We start from the raw sequence: 12,516 nt of genomic DNA, 5'->3' as shown, positions 1-12,516 counted from the left end.
ACTCTTGATTTCATGGTAATCCGTGATAGGAAATCAACAACCTAAACCAAAGTAAAAACTGAAAGCAGATAATATCCATTCCCTCCCTCACTTCAACTGAAAAAATCAAATATGTAAAAGCCAAAAAAATTTAACTGTCAAAGATCATTAACTCTACTGAACAACTCAGTTGAATATCCCACTGGAGAAGAACAGGATTCAGCTATCTATTATTACTATGTTAAGCTGAACTAATCAACTTCTCCAATACAAAGGATGCTATGCGTGGATCTGCACGGTAAGGAAGACCACTTCGTGCTCCTAGATCCCTGCACTTGGCACCTGCCTGAAATGAATTCAAATGCATAAGCTCTTGTACCTAACCCTTTCTCTCAATGCTAAGGGTTTCATTTGGATTGATTTTTAGGCAAAACAAAATTATTCAATACAATTATCACAATATACTTCACTTCAAAATATTCAATACATTTACATTTTCCTAATGGAAGTACAAAATAAGGCATGTCACATACCACATTATATATGTGTGTGTGATGATACTTGAATACAAAACCACATACCACATTAGCAGCAAAGGATATCATTGTCTCTGGTGTAATCTTGGCACAGATAGCTGAAAGAAAGCACGGAACAGATTTCATCCATATTTTAAACATAAGACATGTAGAAGTTTCTGTGCAAGTTGCACATTTTGATATCACAGACTTTCAAAAGACCATAAGGAAAAGATAGAGCAAAGCTGTTGCATTTACCATAGATAACAGCTCCAATAAATGCATCGCCAGCACCAGTGGTATCAACAAGCTCTAATGGTGGAATACTCTCAGCTGTTTCAACATATAACTTCCCGCTACTGTTCCTATCCCCTCTGCCTTCAATTTTGCAATTGACTGGGTGAATTAAAGGGACGGGGGGGAATATGACTGAAAAGTAGAACAAAATCCCAAATAAGCATGTAATTTTTTTCAAGTTACAATCCCTTTTCTAGAACTTAAAGGAGCAACTCTCTACTATTAGTTAAAATTAATTGAAAACTACAAAATCATGACTGAAGGCTCATTAAATAAGGAGTAACATCCACACAAATTTGTCATTTCCAATAAATTTTAGCCAATGATAAGTATGTTTAAAAAAGTGTGTTGCTGACATTTCTCTAACTATAAGCTGGGTGTTTGATATAGCCCAACGACATCAATTGATCTAAAAAACTAACCATACTAACAATTAACATTTGCCGATAAAAAATAATTGATCCAAGTAGCCTACCCCACACATTGTCATAAAGCTTGGTGTTAGACTTTAGTAATACCAACAACAACAACCATGCCTTATCCCACTAGGTGGGGTCGGCTACATGGATCAACTTCCGCCATAATGTTCTATCAAGTACCATACTTCTATCCAAACCATTAATTTCGAGATCCTTTTTTATAACCTCTCTTATAGTCTTTTTGGGTCTTCCTCTGCCTCGAATTGTTTGTCTTCTCTCCATCTGGTCTACTCTCCTCACTACAGAGTCTACCGGTCTTCTCTCTACATGCCCAAACCACCTAAGTCTATTTTCCACCATCTTCTCTACAATAGGCGCTACTCCAACCCTCTCTCTAATAGCTTCGTTTCTAATTTTATCCTGTCGAGTCTTACCACACATCCACCGCAACATCCTCATCTCCGCTACACCAAAACAGAAGAAAAATGATTTAGGGTTTGACATTACTGATGATATGCAGGTTGGAATGGATACACTCATATTCCTTTTTAACTCCAATGATTCCAATGAGCTGTCTACATCCACTTCTTCCATGGAAGGACCTGCTGCCAGAAAGGCACGGTAAATGAAACTTTGTTAACATGAAAAACAAATAAAACATAGTGACTAATATGCTCACTATCATCTATACGTATCATCAACACTTCTCTCCAGCATTATACAACCATCTTTCCCCAAAGTTACAATCACGAATTTTATGTTGGGCAACATTAAAAGCATAGAAACAAGTGCTTGTGGAATAGTTGATGCCTTTGTCCATGAATGTCAGCAGCAAAAAGTATGTGTGCATTTAATGATGCTTAAAATAAATTCAACCCACAGAATAGAGTAAAAATAAGGTTTCAGTGAAATACATGGGAAAAATATGTCAAATAAAGTTATAGCAACATTTGATGAGAAAAGATATGCACTACTGGTATCAGGAAAGGAATGGGCCCTTTCCATCACAAAAAGAATATAGCTTATAAATAAGATAACTGAAATACTACATGTGCTGACATGCAGGTAAACATATTACATATTACAAAAAAGTGGACTGTTAAAATAATACATACTGATTTACGGAACAGAAAAGTGGACTGTTAAAATCAATTCAATATTTCTGAACATGAAAAGAAGGTTGATGAGAGAACCTCTTGTATTATACACTTGTTACAACAGTACTTTCAGAGAAAACAACGCACTTACTGCTGGAAAATTTGCTGAGCATACAACATAATCAGCTAACTTCAAGAGATCGTCTAACCCTTCCCTTGGCCTTTCTGCATCAATTAAGATGGGTGTATTCTTTCTAACTGCCTGCACTGAAAAAGTATAAGATGTTTTTACTTCCCTTAAGAGAAAACTCTCTTTTCTCATCCCCAACCCTTTACAAGCTGGAGAAAATGGATAGGAAAAAAAAAAGAATGTGAAAAAGACACCAAGGGAAATTACATTAAAGCTACTAGCAGCATTCACAAAACTAGTAAAAATTACGCACATAAAAGCTCTCTCTAAATTTATTTATTTTTTCTAAATTCTCCCTTTTTAAATTCAATCAGTGTATGCTTCTTTGAAATTTTGCATGCTTCAAGCTTCCAACTTCTATTTTGCTTATTGTAGCTTCAACTATGAAATACAACTAGGCCTTATAGTTTGCATCAGAGTTGCAAGTAAATTGTATAGATGATAACCTCTTGGGCAACAACTAGAGCAGTATCAGGTAAACTCCCATCAAAATAAGCAATTTTCACTCCATCTAATGCAGATAATAAACTTGACTTTGACAGGTCGTCTGGTATCATTGGAGGATATCCTGCAGTATGTATACAAGTACGGGTCTTCCTGAAAAATTACACTTAAAATGAGTCAAGTTACTACTGAAATTACCAACAGTCTCCCTGGAGGAAATGCTTGAAGATCTCAATATTTTATGAACAATTATAGCACATAGTTTTGGTTGTATTCTTACAACTAATGAACGATATTTCTGCTAATTCATGCATTGATGGTTGGTTGAAACAAGTCTAGGTAATTGTCAAGTGTCTAAATATGATAAACACAAGAAAATGGAGACAAGGCAAGTTATAGACAATAGACATATAAAACTGCAAAGTTTGCAGCTTCAGTTCACTAGATCTACCCAACTCATGCTCTTTCCCCCCTCTTGCCATTTAGATCATGAATATACTCTGTAGAAAAGTCAAGTTTGTGTAACCATATGTAAGCCAATGACCATTACGTTTGGTTGTCCACAATAATATATGTAAATGGTGAAATTCCCTCCTTAGACACCTGCAAATAACAGGGAACACATCCACAAAAAAATGTATTAAATAACTATAGTTAGGGCAGATGCCCTCTCAATAGTCTATTCACAACCCCCACTAACTGCTTTTAATTGCAAAATCCAAATCTCGACAAAATAAATCATTAACTTGTTTGTTAACATTTAACTGAGGACACTAGAGGAAATTACAATTAGTAGCTAGTGGGGGAGTTTAAAGAGAACATTGAGAGAGCCAATAGCATTGAAATTAAAAAAAAAATGTATACATACACATACAAACACAATCAGGTGAAGAGTTAAAAGATGCTAATGACCATTCATCACGGAATCAAAATGTTGCTCATATGCAAAGCCCTTGATGAAGATTACAAATTACAAACAGAACAGTCTTAAAAAAATTACCACAATAAAGGATGTATCTACACCATCGGCTTGTAGCTCATCTAATATACTCCTACCTTGACTGTCATCAGCAACCTAAGGCATGTCCAGCCACGTGAGTATCAGTATCAGATTTGAATCGTTAAATATTACTAGATATCAATTTTCTTAAAAAATAAACATGCTGAGAGAGATATGAGTAAATATTACTTGATATCAATTTTTTTTGTAAAGATTTGTCATCGCCATAAAGATTTTTGTAGCAGTGTTACATAGTCAGAAATTGTTCCATGATGTTAGCACCTTGTATCAGAACTCAACTTTTATGTATGTGTATGGATTATTATGAAGCTCATAATGAGTTTTTTAAATTTATTTATTTCTTTTTATACGATTATTTTAAGTTATCTCTTTTATTAATTAATTTTTTATTCAAATATTCTTAATTATTTTAGAATAAAAATATTACTTTAAATTAATAAGATAAGTTCATTCTCTATTATAAGAATTGAAGAAGATGTAATTTCAAGAGTAATTTTGGCAAAATAATACAAATTGTTAACAAATTTAATGTTATTAACTAAATTAATCAACTTTCTTAAAAGTGTGAATTAGTTTAACAAATCTTATATAAAGGGATCGAGGCAGTATGTTGCTACTTTATGTCGACGATACTTTAGTAGATTGTTCAAACATGGACAAGATCAAAAGTTTGAAGGGACAATTTTCAAAAGAATTTGAAACGAAGGACACGAGTCTAACAAAGAAGATTCTTGGAATGCAAATCACTAGAGATAAGGAAAGAGGGATTTTGCAATTATCTAAAATAGAGTATAACAACCATATTTTGCAAAGATTCAACATGGGAGATGCCAAGCCAATCTGCACACCTTTGGCCAGTCATTTTTGTTTATCCAAGGATCAACCCCCTCAGACAGATGAAGGAACAGAATTCATGGCTTCGGTTCTATACAAGGCCAAATCTAGTTGTTAGCAAATTTATGTTAAATCTATGTAAAGCTCATTATGAAGCAGGCAAATGAATTTTGAGTATCTACAAGGCATTACAGAGAAGAACTGTTTGTACTTTGGTAAAAGAGAATTAAAACTACAAGGCAATGTAAGTGCAGACTTTAGAAGTGAAAGTACCATTTATTACATTTAATTGTCGGAGAACTACAACTGATAGTTGGATGTCAACAATACAAAAGAACATTGCTTTATACGCTTTGGAGGTTGAGTATGTAGCAGTAACATAAGCATTGTTAATGGAGCTAAGATTCATCTAGGTGAAGAGTGTTTTTGTATAGTGATAATCAGAGTGCGATACATTCAGCAAAGAATTCGACATTTCATTCTAGAACAAAACACATTGATCTTCACTATCTCTTCATTGGCAACCATAAAACATATGTATAATTGGCTGAACTCTCTTATCAACTGTGTTTGTTGTTATTCAACATTTATTTAGCCTTTTACAAAATCTGATTCAAAGAAAATTTGGGTAATTTTTCCCAACAACTAACATGTTGTCCTACAAATCTATCACACTCAAATTATACAATTAGCTACTAAAAACATAAAAATACAATCATTTGGGCTAAATGATTAATTATAAACTGGGATTCAACAGCACAATTTGTATGCTGAAGCCTTGTTTCTTGCATACTACACTGGAAATTTTGATGAACAATTTAGGACTCTACTCAGTAAAGGATGCCAGGCGTGGGTTAGTGCGGTATGGAAGACCTCTGCGAGCTCCAAGAGCTCTACAATTGGCAGCTGCCTGTAATTAGCATCAAAAGCAAACAAAAAATACGTTTATATGTAGCACCTAAGTTTCCAATTAAATTGCCTCTAGAAAAGTATAAAAAACAATAAGACTAAAAGTGTTTCTTTAATTCTGCGCATTTGTGTAACAACCTTTTGTATGTCTAAAATTGATTATAAATCCAAATTACGCCATCTTGTTTTTTGCTTACCACATAAGAAGCAAATGGCAACATTTTCTCTAGTGATAAGTTGGCACAGATTGCTGCAAATAAAATAACTACTAAGTAAATTTTGAAATTGTAGCATCAAATGAGCAAAACTAACAAGGCAGTTCATCAGTAAAATGATCAAAGAAAAAGTAGTAAGACTAGAAATGATGGACACAATGGAATTGTAGTAAACAATGTAAGTCCATATCTGTGAGATAGGGTAGAATATGTCCAGTGGAAAATCAGAAAATTCTAACTTGCATGTGCAAAGGTTTTATGAAGAGGTTGCACGTACAATATAAAACAGCTCCAACAAATGCATCCCCAGCACCAGTTGTATCAACAAGCTCTGATGGTGGAATCTTTTCAGATGTCCCATAATATAACCTCCCACACACAGATTCTTCTATCCCTTCGGCTCTTAATTTTGTAACAGGCTGGGAAGGTTAAGCAAAAAGATCAATCCAAGTGGAATTTTACATGAATATAATGCAACCAGACATTGTTTAACCAGAAACCCTAAATTGGAATATGAAAAATTGTCTTATGGGTTTAGAAATTTTTAAACTCAATTCATACAATGCAAGATTGTTTCTTTTTGGGTGAACCCGGGTATTCCTCAGTCGAGAGTCAAGATTTTTTTAAACTGTGATCAGGATGTAAAGCAGTGTTGGTCTAGACTTGTCTTGATTGCCTAAGGATCAACTCTCTTTCCACAATCAAGATAAGTTGTACACAATCACATTAAATATATACTATATATCCATGGCAAAAGTATCAGTTTTCCTTGAATAGTGTGTAGTTAACCAATGTTATCTTGCCCCAAGAGTAATAACCTAAATTAAAATTCTTCCATGTTAGGGACTTTAAAATATGATTCTTTTTTGTTTGTAGACAATTTATACCTAAAAACATGTTTATATTACAATTTGACTAATTATAGTACCATTGGATACAACAGATTCACATGCCACTATCAATGGCAATAAGTCTAGTGTAACTGATGATTATGTACCAGTACTAGTAATGTTTCATATGGCAGACTATTAGAAGCAGCTCAGTCCATGTCCCAGAAAGGGTCCAATGGAAGGTAATAAATATGGTAGAACATCCATCCCACTCCCACTCTAAAAATAAAACAAAAGAAATAAGAGAAGATATTGCACAATCAGAGCTTACTCTAGAGTTATAACAATAAATGTTAGGTTATTACTGAGGGTATGCAAGTTGGCATGGCTGTGCTATCTTCCTTTCTCGTTGTTAATGATACAAAACAGCTGTCTACATCCATTTCTTCTATGTGAGAACCCTCTGCCAGAAATTAAATTGCTACTTAGGATATTAAATGTAAAAAAGAAAAAAAATATTTATCCAGATGCTGCAGTTTCTGCCTACTTTTGCATATGAATCCAACTTGATAAGGCTAAAACAAGAGGGGAAAAAGTATTTTTACCATCATCCACACATTTCTCAAGCATTATGCAGCCATCTTTTCCCAAAGTTACAATCGCAAATTTAAGTCTTGGCAATCTTAAAATAATTGAAACTAGTGCTCTTGGAATGGATGATGCCTCTGTCCAGGCCTGTCAAATTGTTAGTCACAAACATAAATAGAATTTATGTTGAAGAAATATCAAAAAGAAACAGTTCAACCAAACAGAAGAGAGAACCATACAAGGAAAAAAATAGTGTTCAAACATTCAACTTTAAAATTGAAAAAAATGAAATTAGGAAAGAATCCCTAAAAACAATGAAAAAGCTAGTTTCATTGTTTCCTTTACAAATCTTTGAAATCAGGAAACAAATAAAAAAATAAAGTGTCTGATTTGTAAATAAAAGTGAAAATAAAATACAAAACATTTTCTCAAAGTAAACGGCCCCTTAAAATCGCCCACGTGTTAGACTTGGAAGGAAATGGTTAGTGACATGTTATAATCAAGTCATACATCTGGTCAACCATTGTCCAGTTACATGGCTAATTATGTGTTATGTGATCTGATTTACCAGTTTTCATTTATCTGGTCCTTGTTATACATCTTAGTTTGACTTGATATTTAGGAATTCTCCCTAATCTTATGCACTTGTTCTGACATGGGTTCTGAAATATGTCAAGACACATTGCTAAATGCTAATCACAATCCACCATGAGGAAGGAGAAAGAGAGAGAACACCAATGTGATATCTCTAAATGTGGGATGCAGGTATGTGTATAACATAGATGCTATGTGTGGGGTGGTTGGGGAAGTAATAGCTAGGCATGGGTGTCTTGAGGGGCAGTCCTCTCTGGAAAAGTGAGATGCATACACCATGCATATGACAGAATCCTCTTGTTTTTATTCTTTATGATGCAATGCATGTGTGATGTGTCCTAAAGCAAGTCCCCTCCTCCACTCTAGAAGGAGGTCCTTTCACATGTTAGATAGAACAAATTCATTATTACATATTTCCATTTTTATTATAAGATGCAAATAGTTTTCCCAGATCATTCTTCTGGCTACAAGACAAAGCTAAAATTTTGAATTTGCAAAATACATTTCATATTTCACTGATGAAATGGTGGAAACTTGGAATCTAAGAATAATACAATATAACTGCAACCTGATAGAGGACTCACAGGTCCCAAGTGCTTATGATATTCTCTAGTAGTTTACTTTGTGATATAGTATGAGTTACTTGCCTGTGGAAATTTTTCTGAACATACAACATAATCAGCCAAACTCAGGAGGTCATTCAATCCTTCCCTAGGCCTTTCCGCATCAATTAAGATAGATATATTCTGGTGAAATGCCTGAAAGGGAAAAATATAATTAAACTAGCTTATGTTTCATCAGAAGGCTTTCTCTTCAAATATCAAAAGCAATCACATTAAGGACAATATTTGTAAATCAAGTAATGATTCATTTATAGGTAATTCAGTCTTTTTCAGCAATACTTTGTACAGAAAAGGGGTATGGAGTTTTCTGTCCTAATTATGAGGCTTATGATCTGTTACCTTCAACCACTACTAGCATTTGAATTAGCAACCTCTTTAAGAACAAGTATTGATAGCAATCTCAGAAATTTGAGTAAACACAAATCTAATGATAATAATTCTATATGGAACCTTTGCATTACTCAAACTAGGTAACAACTAAGATGTAATCACCTCTTGAGCGATGACAAGAGCATTGTCAGGCATCCTTGCATCAAAATAGACCACTCTTGCTCCATCCAGTGCAGATAACAAATTGGCTCGTGAAAGATCTTGAGGGACCATTTCAGGATATCCTGGAGTGAATATACAAGTCCTTGTTTTCCTGAATGTTCAAAGTTCTAGGATTAATCATTTGCACATCTGAACAATTCAGGTACAAGGAGTCATTTAAATCGTTTTAGGTTAGGCATGGCAATTCATCAGGCAAGAAATTTGCATATGAAGATAGATCACATAAATAACATTCATTCTACAGTATTCCAATCATGTTCTTGCAAATGTTCTCCGTAATGTACAAAATTAACTTGCATATATATAAACAAACAAGACTGTGGTGGGTGTTACTGCCAACCTGGCAACTTTTATCTGGTTTTATTACTACATCTAAAGAAATTTAGATAAAGGACAAATCTTAAATGGTTCTTTAGGTGTTTTTAGTGTTGTTCTCTAATCAAAATTAGAGTTTTACCAACAGTAGTTAAAGGACAAATCCACATGACTTTTATGGCAAATTTGTATTATGCAGATTAAATCTGGCTAAGTTCTGATTAGAAAATAACACCAACAGTAGTTAAAGAATTGCATTGCAGTTTTGCCCTTATACAAATGTCATTGTCAATACTCAATATTTTCATTTTACAAAGCCCATTAAGTAAGTAAACGGAAAGAACTTAGCCAAGATAGACATAATTGTAAAAACACTTAAGCAATGACACATACGATTGGTTGTCAACGATGATGTAGCTAAATGGTGAAGTCCCTTCCTTCGAGACCTAGAAACAAATGGAAAAAATAATCAATGAAGATCACCACAAAAAAATAGAGATTGGACTTGTGAGCGCTTAGTAGCAAGTTAAGCAACAAAAAATAGGAGTATTTTGTTATGATTCAACTACACATATAAAGCACAAAGCATTAGAAGAGTTAATCTTAATCACATAATCAAAATCTATGGTCAAAACTAGTAAAATTGCATTTCATAAGATTTATAATATATATATATATATATATATATATATATATATATATATTACAAGGTTTAAAAGACAAATGTGATTTGCTTTTACTAAACTATTTTTTTATACTTTTTTTCCTTCCCTTTTTTGCATTTGTAGGAGGAAGAATCTCCACGTGCTTGTAACTCTAAGCTCTTCAGACTAAAAAAAAAATTAAATTAAATTGACACATATATTCATATACATACCACAAAAAAAGAGGTATCCACCCCTTCAGCTTCTAGTTCCTCCAGCATAGTCTTACCTGGACCATCATTTGAAACCTAGTGAATTCAAATTGCATAATCGTAAGAAATTAGCCACAACCATGAGGTTAAGTACATTATCATAGAACTGGTGCCAAACAAATTAACAAGAAACCTTAGAAATTATTCTTGGCTTTAAGCCCAAACGGGCAGCACATGTCATAGTATTTCCATTATTTCCACCACCTTGGACCTGCCAAACCAAAAATTAAAAACAAACATTAATCACCCTAATTAGCACATAACTTCACCATTGTTAGGAAGTGATTATTCTAGAACAATAATTTTCAAAATTAAAAAAAAAAATTATTTTTTCATGTTTTGAGGAAAAAAATGTCCACTGGGAATTTGCCCGGGTTAGAAGGGAAAATTAGGAAAAAAATTATATAGAAATGGCGTTACTCACGTAAGAATGATAATGCTTATCCATCCATAATAATATTATAATAATACAAAGTTAACAGGAGCACTATGATTAAATTAAAATTAGCCCTACTATGATTAATTGTACACAAGATTATATTATTATTTTAAATAAACAAAGATCAAATTACTTCCTCTATTTCATTTTAGTGATAAAAGAAAAGAAAAAATGGTGGCCAACTGGACCGAAAGTGAGTGGTTAGAGTTGGTTACATGGTTTTTTAATTAAGGTTGAAGTCAACGTCAAAAGGTACATGGACCCAGAACCTAAAACCACGTCGTAGATTTTAATTAATGATGATTCATGTATGTTTCCAAAGTGCTCAAAATTATCTCAGACATGTGGACATGAGGTGTTGAACAATATCAATAATAGTAATAACAATAGTAGTAGAATAAAGAAGAAAGAAGTGAATGGACATAATTTTTTTCTTAGATTTTATTTATTTTTTTATTGTATTTCACAAAATTTCAAATGGCATGGATCTCTTTTCATGATAAATTGAAAGGTTATGAAAAAAAAAATCTGAGAGTAGAAGCTAGAGAAGGAAAAACCGTGAATTCAGTGGTTCTGATCTTGGAGTCGGGTTTAGGAAAAGATGGCACTACTGCAAGAAAATCGACTCCAACCCCACCAAACCCCACCTGCCAAATAGCACATCACAAATCCAATTGAGAGGAATTATTATGAGAATGAAAATGGTAGGTAATTAAGTAACTATGCTCACAATGATGGGATTTTCGGGGAGAGGAAGAACAGATTCGGAAGACATCATTTGGGTTCCAAAGTTTTAGTTTATTTTCTTCTGCCTGCAGGAAAAAGTTAGTAATCATATCATACTGGTATTTATAAGAAGGTGAAATGACTATGTGTTTATTTACGAAACGAACCTCGTGATGATGAAGAAAGTAATAAGAGAACAGAAGAAGGGGTTGTAATCATTGTCGCCACTTAGCAAAGCTTCTTTATTGGTTTGCTATTGCTCATGCCATGCCAACTAAACTTGACTTCTGAAAAATCAATGTCACCCCTTGCTATTCATTTGTATTTTCTTTTTATGTTTGCGTGGGAAGCACGTGTAAATTTATTTTATAAAATTGATTTTACCAACAAAGTTTGGTTACCTAATATTTTCCAAAGACCTGAGTTCAATTTTAACAATAAAAAATGAGGATCTTATTGATTTTTAAAGTACCTTTTAATAGTCATGAGTCTTTAAGACATGTTTTTGGCTCAGGTGAGTTTTTAAAATCTAATTCATCTAAATTATTTATTTTTTTAAAAAATATATTTTAAAATATACTGGTTTATATTTTAATAATTTATGTGAGATAAATAATCATTTTAATCTCTAAATCTATAAATTGATTATAATTTAATTCTTAAAAGAACGAAAATTTTGATATAGTCCATCGATGTCTAAAAATATTAAAAAACGAACACATTTTAAAAAAAATTAAAATAGAAAACTAAAATATTTATTTTTATATTATTTTAAAAATTAAAAAATAAATGTTAATTTAAAAAAGTTTAATCTTATTTTTGATCCATTAAATTTTACATTTTTATGTCATGAAACGAGTTATGAGTAATGAAAATGGGTAAGGCTTTTAACTGCAAGCTTCAACAAGCTTCAATGTAAAAGATAAAATGAAATTTATTAAAATTAACTATTACGTGTTCACAAATTCACAATATTATTCCAAAATATAAATTTATCATTTAAAATGAAGCTT

At 32.8% G+C, this 12,516-nt stretch overlaps 2 protein-coding genes across 8 annotated transcripts; both read right to left on the bottom strand.

Annotated features, from left to right (window-relative positions):
* Positions 1–200: 200 nt before the first annotated feature.
* On the bottom strand, positions 201–4,339 carry LOC100785307 (ribokinase). 6 transcript variants are annotated; one of them, XM_041008067.1, is made up of 7 exons: positions 3,942–4,339; positions 2,944–3,544; positions 2,459–2,574; positions 1,718–1,815; positions 753–923; positions 561–613; positions 201–325 (listed from the first exon to the last, which is right to left on the bottom strand). In XM_041008067.1, exons 3-7 carry the CDS (start codon positions 2,485–2,487, stop codon positions 221–223), a joined length of 456 nt encoding a protein of 151 aa, XP_040864001.1. In that variant the 5' UTR covers positions 2,488–2,574; positions 2,944–3,544; positions 3,942–4,339; the 3' UTR covers positions 201–220. The 6 variants fall into 6 exon arrangements, with proteins under 6 accessions (XP_040864001.1, XP_040864002.1, XP_014620974.1 ...); XM_041008068.1 differs by having other exon boundaries at positions 1,718–1,812; XM_014765488.2 differs by having other exon boundaries at positions 2,459–2,569.
* A 910-nt stretch (positions 4,340–5,249) lies between these two features.
* LOC100784774 (ribokinase) lies at positions 5,250–11,827 on the bottom strand. 2 transcript variants are annotated; one of them, XM_003541332.5, is made up of 13 exons: positions 11,671–11,826; positions 11,508–11,589; positions 11,335–11,424; positions 10,472–10,549; positions 10,300–10,374; positions 9,816–9,868; positions 9,048–9,198; positions 8,580–8,690; positions 7,356–7,485; positions 7,116–7,213; positions 6,198–6,339; positions 5,903–5,955; positions 5,250–5,706 (listed from the first exon to the last, which is right to left on the bottom strand). In XM_003541332.5, the coding sequence occupies exons 2-13, from the start codon at positions 11,553–11,555 to the stop codon at positions 5,623–5,625; spliced, it is 1,113 nt and encodes a 370-aa protein (XP_003541380.2). In that variant the 5' UTR covers positions 11,556–11,589; positions 11,671–11,826; the 3' UTR covers positions 5,250–5,622. The 2 variants fall into 2 exon arrangements, with proteins under 2 accessions (XP_003541380.2, XP_006594062.1); XM_006593999.4 differs by lacking the exon at positions 5,903–5,955 and having other exon boundaries at positions 11,671–11,827.
* Positions 11,828–12,516: the final 689 nt, after the last annotated feature.

This window comes from Glycine max, chromosome 13 (genome assembly GCF_000004515.6).
Source record: "Glycine max cultivar Williams 82 chromosome 13, Glycine_max_v4.0, whole genome shotgun sequence".
NCBI classification, from domain to species: Eukaryota; Viridiplantae; Streptophyta; class Magnoliopsida; order Fabales; family Fabaceae; genus Glycine; species Glycine max.
This window is presented reverse-complemented; position numbering and strand designations above follow the sequence as displayed.